Consider the following 9,081-nt stretch of genomic DNA (forward strand, 5'->3'; position numbering starts at 1 on the left):
AACAATTCTTGAGATAAAAGGAGCTTTTAGTCACTGTACCCCATCAAGGTGAGAAATCTCTCTTGGTACTTAAAACAAAGGCAATTTTCTCAGTACAGTAAGGAAAAAGTCTGTATATTTGGGTGCAAACTAAGTTACCACTCTAAATACCTCAGAATATATTGAACTTCAATGAGGGGAAACAAGGAAGGCAGGGTCTTTAAGGGGGAAAGTGTTCAGAAAGGTGCCTTAAACATAAGAGATTCACAACTTGTTTGCATCAACAACTTTTCCCTCCCCCTTTTTTCCTAGAGGCCACACACTGAAATACAGGGCACTCATGTTACTAACATGAGCAAACCAATCCAAGCCCAAGTAAACAGAAAGGCGAAGAAGATCTGGTTGGGAAGGGGGAGGGATTAATCTCAGAAATCAACAGGGAAAACCAACAAACAAGTAACAGAAGGAAAGGAAGGACAAACCTCCAGTCAGTCAGCCAGCGTTTATTAAGCTTAATAAAGACTTAATATTAAGTCTTATATTAAAATTAAGACAATATTAAACTTAATTAGATTTAGTAACTAGAGTGGGGGCTCCTTGAGAAAAGGGAGTTTATTTTTCTTGCATCTCTAGCCATAGGCAGGCACTTAATAAATGTTTATTGACTTGATCTAAAAAATCTAGTATAGGCCAGGCACTATACTAAGTGTTGGACCTCAAGCTTCCACCCTGACCTGTTGTTGTTCAGTGTCAACCTCTTTGTGACCACGGACACTTCTATCCTCCACTATCTCCCAAGTCTGTCCAAAGTCAGGTTGTTGCTTCCATTATCTCATTCTCTGTCACCCCTTTGCCTTCAATCTTTCCATCTAGAAAGAGGACCCTTTAAAGGGGGGTGTATAGGGGGGAATAGGTCTCCTTCCCCACAGTATCTAGGCTTGGGAGGCCCTTCTTTTGGCTGAGTGATAATAGCTGGATTGAGGAGACTAAAGATGTCCGGAGTTGGAGGGAAACACCTGTGGGAACTGGGAGTGGACAGGGAGTTTCCCATCTCCTCCCCCCCATTTGCCCCGAGGTCATTTCACTGGGAGAGGAAGGAAAATCCTGTCTTGGCCAAGTTATTACCAGTGCCGGTAAAGACGCACAGCTCACATCAGGTAACCCTAACCCTAAATTCATGAGTGGAGAACGGGATCTTAAAACCCATCTGTGAGCGTACCCACACCAACCTATCTGGGGCACACACACACACACACACACACACACACACACACACACAGTCAGGGTATGCTATGGGGTGTGAGACATTCAAGTAGTTTCACACTTGGTCATGGTCACACTTTCAGGACCTCATACCCACGCTCCCGACTTCGCACTCAGTCACACTCACCCACACGCATTCACGACTTCTTACCCAGGACGGGACGCCCCCACGTCCCCTGGCAAGGAGTAGGAGACATACTCAAAGCATCCCCCCCAGAAAAGGATGTCTCACTCCCGTACGCACACACAAATTCTCCCTCTCTCGGCCTCCTTTCGGGGTATTTCTGCCCTCCAGGGGCCCGTATTTACCCAGCGTGAGCTCCCATTGCTCGTTGCCCAGCGATCGCTCGGGCACCACCTCCAGGTCGAGCATTGGCCCGGCCGGCCGGGCCGTGGCAGAGCCCGGGCCTCGGTCTCGGTGGGCGCTAGGCGGCTTCCCGCGGCGGCGGTGGGACCCGAGAGGAGGAGACAAAGCGCTCAGGCCGTCGGCGTCTTCCCCGGCGTCTGCTTGAGTTGTCCCGGGACCCCGTGTCCCGTCTCCTCCACCTGCACCGCCAGTCTAGTGCGGCCCGCCTGCCGACGCCCCTTCTCTCAGCTCACCTCTCTTCACCTACCCTCACCGGCAACGGCGGCAGCGGCTGCGGCAAAAATGCCGTACGGCGATCGTAAAGCATGGAGGGGAGGGAGAAGGGGCGGGGTAGGGCGGGGCGAGACCAGGGGTGGGGCCTGAACAGCATCCCGGAGGGGGCGGGACCGGGAGAGAGACACGGCGTAGGGGAAGGAAGAGGAGGAGGAAGAGGAGGAGGAAAAGGAGGAGGCGGTGCGGGCGCCTGCACTGGGGAGGAGTCGGATAGACTGAACCATCGAGAGGGGGAGACAGGGCTAAACTACTGGGCGACCCTTGCCGGGGGGGAGAGGGCTGGCCCCGCACATGCGTAGTGCAGCACAGAGAACGCGGGTGCGATTGAGCTGGCTGGTGTGTCTGAGCAGGGGTAGAAGGGCTCAGTGAACCTGCCAGATTCTTCTACATTACTGAGGCTGCTTTCCTGAGGATCTCCCTTCTCTGCCTCCTCTATCCTCTAGACATTTACCCCCGCCTCTGACGAAAAGGGGACCCTTCTCTGTTCCGTTCCTGGCCACCTCCTCTCTCTTCCGCAGATCTCCCGCACTACGTCCTCCCACCCACCCCAGCACCGCTTCATTTCCTCCCTGGATCCTTCCCAGAGATCTACAAACTTGCCATCGCCTTCTTTCTCAAAGGCCACTAGGTGGTGCAGTTGAGAAAACCTGAATTTAATTTTGCCAAAAAACACTTGGTAGCTGCTTGGCTCTGGGCAAGTCCCTTAATCTCACCGCCTCAGTTTCCTCATCAGTTAAATGGATGTTAAATAGCACCTATCTCACCGGGTTACTTTGAACGTCAAATGAAATTACGGGCTTTGCAAATCTTTAAGCACTATATAATGCTAGTTACTATTTATTGATGAAGAAACCAGAACTAATATTGGATTCTGCCCTCCCCTCTTTTCCACCTTGCTTTGTAGAAAGGCTATATTAGTCCTAGCTTCAGGATAGCCCAAATTAGAATTAGCTCAGGTCTCCTCTCCTACAATGACCCTTCTACCAGCATCACTAGTAGATTGGATGACTGTTGGACCTAGAGTTAGGAAGATCTATTTAAATACAGCCTCAGACGCTTACTAGCTGTGTAACTTTGGACAAGTCTCTTTATATCTATTGTCTCTGGTTTCTCATATCTAAAATGGTAATACTAATAGTGTGTACCTCCCATGGTTGTTGTAGGGATCTAATCAGATAAAATTTGTGAAGTTCTTTCATACCTTAAAGCTATATTAATGCTAGCTAGTTTTAATATTATTATTATTTATTACAGGGCTACACCCGCTTTTTGAAGAGGAAAGTCCATGGGGCCCTGAAATTTCATAGGAATAAAAGATCTGAGAATGAGACAGGATCATAGATATCATCTCCTTCAAGGATCACATTTTGTAGATGAGGAGACCACCCAAGAAGGCAAGGGGGTACCTTCCCTTTGCTCTTCTTCTTTTTTTTTTTAAACCCTTACCTTCTGTCTTAGAATCAATACTGTGCATTGACTCTAAGGCAGAAAAAATGTAAAGGGCTAGCCATTGGGGGGTTAAGTGACTTGCCCAAGGTTGGACAACTAGGAAGTATCTGAGATCACATTTGAATCCAGGACCTCCCATCTCCAGGCCTGGCTCTGTATATGGAGTTGTTAGAGTTGTTACGAAGACAGAGAGCAAGGAGAAGAAAAAGGAGGAAGAGGAAAAGAAAAAGAAGAAGAGGAGGAGGAAGAAGAGAAGAAGATGAAGGAGGAAGAGGAGGAAGAGGAGGAAAAGGAAGAAAAAAGAAGGCAGTGGCAGTGACTTAATGATGACAGTGATGGTGACAACAAGGGTTGAGATCTGAACTCAGGTTCTATCCATCCAAATCCAGGACTCATACATCATACCACCTTCTTGGAGGGAATTTCATTTAGAAGGCTCCCACGAAGCTTGATGTAATTGGCACAAAATTGCCTACAAACAGTTGTATCTGGAGGCTTTCAACATCTTCAGGCCAGAACCTCCTGCCATTCAGACTTAGTATCAGACATCCTCAATGACAATGGCACACTCACTTTTGCCATGCATGTGTCTTCCTGTTTTATGCCTCAGTCAGTCAGTAGACATTTTAAATGTCATCTGTGTGTATGCACTTGCCTCAAAGCTCCGGATACAGAAAGGGGTAAAACTCCTTGAGGACAGGGGCTGTCACTGTTTTGGGCCATTTTTTATATTCCCAGAGCTTAGCCCAGTGCCTGGCACATAGTAGGTGCTTAATAAATATTTTTTTGACTGATTGATTTGAGTCTAAGTGGGAAAGATGACATGAAAACAACTGTGTACAAACAAGCTATATACAGGATAAATTGTAGATAATCAATAAAGGGAAGGTACTAGAGATAATAGTCAATTAAGGCCTCATGATATTCATAATTAGAGAGCTGCTGAATAAATGCAAAATAGATCACAGTAGAGATGTATGACCAGAAAATGTGCCAGAGACCAGGAATCAGGCTAGATATCTTGTATGCATCATTGGTGTTCTGGGAGAGCCAAGAGACTGAAGAACCACCAGGGGGATATTTACTGGAAGGAAGAACACAAGAGTCCTATAGGATAAGAAAGTGTGGAAGGGTTGTTATCTTTATTGTAATTCAGTTGTGAGTAACTCTTTGGGACCCCCATCTGGGGCTTTCTTGGCAGAGATACTGGTGTTATTTGCCATGTCTTTCTCTAGCTCATTTTATAGATGAGGAAACTTGAGGCCAGCAGAATTAAGGGACTTGCCCAGGGTCACAGAGCTGGTAAGTGAGGTCATCTTTGAACTCAGGTCTTCCTTATTCCAGGTCTGGCACTCTAGCTACTGTGACACTTAGTTATCCTACTGTGATGTTTACTTACTGTTTAAACTCACCGAGCCAATGAAGCACCTACGGAAGCAGAGGAATCCTTTTTTTTTTTTTTTTTTTTTTTTTTTTTTTAGCATTCTAAAAAGCGCTTTATTTCAAGAGCAAGGAAGTCACTCAGTTGTGTCCCTTGTCCACTCCTCGTGTACTAGTCGGCCTCTTCCCACCACTGCTCCCCCCACTCACCTTTTGCATGTCTTCCTCCCATTAGCTTCCATTTATTTAAGCTTTTAAAAGCTTAAAACCTCACCAAGACTTTGGGAACATTCCAGTATATCTTAGAGTATGTAATGTACATAGTCATTTGTATTTTGTCTCCCCCATTAGAAGGTGAGCTCCTTGAGTTTTTGCCTTTCTTTGTATAGAGGAGCAGCTAGATGGCTTATAGATAGAGAACCAGGCTTAGAGACAAGAGGTCCTTGGTTTAAATCTGGGTTTATCTACATCCTAGCAGTGTGACCCTGGGCAAGTCACTTAACTCTAGGTATCTACAGCTCTTCCATCTTGGAACCATTACTTATTATCATATAACCAATCCCAAGACAGAAGAGATAGGGTTTAAAAAACAAAGGATAAATGTGCTATCGCTCTATTTATCTAGCTTTTTACTGCCTATTAAAAAAATTCCAAATTCTTTAATCCAGCATTTAAGATCCTCCAAAAGGTTGGGCCATTCTAAACCAGAAGGTAAAGGTTTGAAAAAAGAAGAAAGTGTTCAATTGTGCTTAACACAGTACTTGGCACATGTTAGATGTATGATTATTAAGATAAGAAGATGATTACTGAATAATTGGTGGCTCCATTGTCTGTTTAGTGTAGAGGAAAGGACCCAAGATTTGGAGGTCAAGGTTTGAGTCTCAGCTCTAGTATTTCCTAGTTGAATCACCCTGAGCAAGTCACTTAAACTCTCTATTTTATTTTCTTTTTAAAAAAGGGGTTAGGTATGGAAGGGGAAGTGCAGGAGAGATAGCTATGAGAGGCGTGCTGGTAAATGTTTAACAACTAGCTTTTGGAGCAAAAAATGTACACTAGACATGCTTTTACTTTTAATCTGCATTTTAACATTTCCTCCAGCACTTTCTTGAGCCTCGACAATCAACAAAACAATAAATCAAGCCTTGATTTGTAGTATTTGCCAACTATTACTGTTGTTCAGTTGTTTCGGGCATGCCTGACTCTTCCTTACCCCATCTGGGGTTTTCTTGGCAAAGATATCGAAATGGTTGCAGAGGTGTAAATGGTCATACTGAAAATTTAACAATCAGCTCTTGAGAGCTAGTATCAACAGGATTCAGCATGCCCCTAGCTTCTTTGCTCTAAATCCTGGGCTTCTATGATATCCTAAACCTCCCCCTACCCTTTGTAGCACACTCCCATCAGAAATATTTTCACAAACTGCTGTCTGGTATCCCTGTGGCTCCCGGCAGTCCAACATCTGCTCCTAGTTTAGAAGGAATTCTGCCTTTCTCCCTCTCCGCTCAGGCCACGTGAGGTTGGGGGTGGGAGAATCAGCTCACTAGACTGTTGTTCTGCACCCTCCCTAAGTGTTCTTGGAGCAGCCAGCCGACCAGTCAGCTAAGAGCCTTGGCTCAGAGGAAGAGGAAATCTCAGAGAAAAATGTCAGAGCTAGAAGGGTCTTTAGAGATCTCCTAGCAACTTTGTTGTTTTATAGATTTGGAAACTGATGCTCACAGAGATCTCTTGCCTGAGATCACAAGCAATAAAACCAGGATTCAAACCCAGCTCTTCTATGTAAAGAAGCTTGGCCTGGAGGACAGGAGAGTTGTGTTCTATATTTAGTTGTATGACTTGGGACAAGTCACCTTCTATCTAGAAGGCAGCTAGGTGTCATAGGGAGAAAATTAGGTGGTACAGTGGGCAGAAAGATGGACCTGGAGTCAGGAAGACTTGAGTTTGAATCCAGCCTCAGATGCTTCCTAACTGTGTGAGCCACCCTGGCAAGCCTTATAAAATCCCTGTTTACCTCATTTCCTCATCTGTAAAATGGGGATAATAAAAGCATCTACATCCTAGGGCTGTTGTGAGGATCAAATGAGATAATATTTGTAAAGTGCTTATTATTAGTACATAGTAGGTGACACATAAATGCTTGTTTCCTTCTCTTTCCTCTGTGTCATTCCGTTCTTGTTTATAAAATGAGATATTCAAGGAACCCTCTAACATGCTTTTTAGCTCTCACATTCTAGTATTTTGACACTTGGTATTGCATCATGTGGGCTAGGCCCTGCATTTTACCTGAGGGTGGACATGTTAGCATTTGGGTACCCTGAAGGTTGGAAGGAATCAACATCTTTCCCCTGGGCTTGATGATGAGGGAAAGACAGATAGATAGAGATGGAGACAGTTGGAGAAGAGAAAGAGTGAATGAGAAAAAAGAGAAAGAGGTGAGAGAGACAGAGAAAGATAGGTGAGAAAGAAGAGAAAGGTGGGAAGAGAGAGACAGGGCAAAGAGGGGATAGCTCTTTGTGTAACTAGCTTTTAGTGGGACAAGCCTAAAAGGCAGGTATAAGCTAAGGGCTACCCTACCTCTTGAGAGTAATCAGAGGAGTGGCTTTGGTTCTGAACCTATTTGTGGGCTTACATACAGATAAAAATTCTAGCCTGATACTCCTCTTAGAGAGCGGAGGAGATATTTCTAAGCCTAAGAGGTTCCAGATCTAACTGATTCTTCTTCTTTACTGGCAAGGCAAGTATGAAAAGGTAGGCTAAGCTTCAGACCACATAAGCTATGACTAACCCCCATATACATATATGAGGAGAGTACTTCACAAATTCAGGGAATGAATGAATAAAGTATTAAGTACTTACTATGTGCCAGGCACAGTGCTAAGCTCTTGGGAATATAAATATGATGGAAAAAAAAAAAAAGACAGCCCATGCCATCAAGGAGCTTACATTTTCATGGGAAAAGACAACACATAAAAGGAAGACAGACAGGGGATAGAATGAAGGTTTCTGGCTGGTAGAGAAGTTGAGAATACAGTCTGGTAAGAGATGAAGACACAGCTGGCCTTGATACACTATTTATTTTTAAACCCTTACCTTTTGTCTTAGAATCAATACTGTTTATTGGTTCTAAGGCAGAAGAGTGGTAAGGGCTAGGCAATGGGGGTTAAATGGCTTGCCCAGGGTCACCCAGCCAGGAAGTGTCTGAGGTCAAATTTGAACTCAGGACCTCCTGTCTCTAGGCCTGGCTCTCAATTCACTGAGCCACCTAGCTGCTCTTGAAAAGGAGGTTCTGGAAGGAGTCATCCATTCAAAAGGAGCAATCAAAGAAGTGAAGGGTATTTCTAAGGTGTGAAGTGATCTCCCATAATAAAGAGGTTTTGGAGGAATCATGAAAGAGTCCTGAGTGAAGCCTAGTCTTAATAAGCTTTTGATTAATTAATTGAGACAGGGAAGAAGGCAAAACCATTGTTTTCAACACTGCCTTGGAATCCTGCCTTGATTTTCTCTCTCTCTCTCTCTCTCTCTCTCTCTCTCTCTCTCTCTCTCTCTCATAGGTAGATATAAATAAACATGTTTATCTACCTACCTACAGATACATAGACAGATAGATAGAAGGATGAGTGAATGGATGGATGGATGGATAGACATAGACAGACACATAGATAAATAGATAGATAGATAGATAGATAGATAGATAGATAGATAGACTGTTTAGTTGCTTTTGGTTGTGTCCAATTCTTCCTGACCCCATTTGGAATTTTCTTGGCAAAGGTACTAGAGTGGTTTGCCATTTCCTTCTTCAGTTCATTACAGAGGAGCAAACTAAAGCAAACAAAGTTGAATGAATTGCCTAGGGTCACACAGTTAGCCAGTGTCTGAGACCAGATTTGAACTCAGAAAGATGAGTTTCTGTCGGTAGAGAGGAATTGCCTTGTGTGAGTGATGGCACAGAATTGGTGAATGCAGAAGAGGTCCAGCCTTCTCCAGTCTCCTTCTGGCCCTCAAAAGCTACAATCCCCTTTGGGGTTCACCAGGCTTATAGTCTTCTTCAACTCTATGTGTCCAGGAACTTCATGCTTCTGGCTTCCCAGCTTCGTGAAGGAAAATGGATAATGCCAACCCCTCTTCAAGTTACTGAAGGAAAAGACTCAGAAAAAGAGGGGAGCTGGTGGCCTCCATTATGTTCCTGTTTTGCTATTCTAGAGCCTATAGGAAGTTTCAACTCCCTCTCTTGGTTGTGCTCAGCGATCTTGCTCCCACTGGGAGAGCTACATTCATTCTTCATTGTCTGCTATGCACTCTCCTATCAGTACTGTCTCTGATTTCTGTTTTGCCAGCATTTGGATAAATGGATTTCTTGGCTATTTGCTATTTAT

At 44.5% G+C, this 9,081-nt stretch overlaps 1 protein-coding gene across 2 annotated transcripts in view; it reads right to left on the reverse strand.

Moving 5' to 3' along the window:
- PHAF1 (phagosome assembly factor 1) overlaps positions 1-1,797 on the reverse strand; it is a 63,113-nt gene extending 61,316 nt beyond the window's left edge. For both annotated transcript variants that reach the window (XM_044663230.1, XM_044663229.1), the window contains exon 1: positions 1,552-1,797. In XM_044663230.1, coding sequence (XP_044519165.1) covers positions 1,552-1,615 — 64 coding nt within the window. In that variant the 5' untranslated portion in view covers positions 1,616-1,797. The remainder of the gene's footprint in view (positions 1-1,551) is intronic.
- Positions 1,798-9,081: the final 7,284 nt, after the last annotated feature.

Source organism: Gracilinanus agilis, chromosome 2 (genome assembly GCF_016433145.1).
Source record: "Gracilinanus agilis isolate LMUSP501 chromosome 2, AgileGrace, whole genome shotgun sequence".
Classification (NCBI taxonomy): Eukaryota; Metazoa; Chordata; class Mammalia; order Didelphimorphia; family Didelphidae; genus Gracilinanus; species Gracilinanus agilis.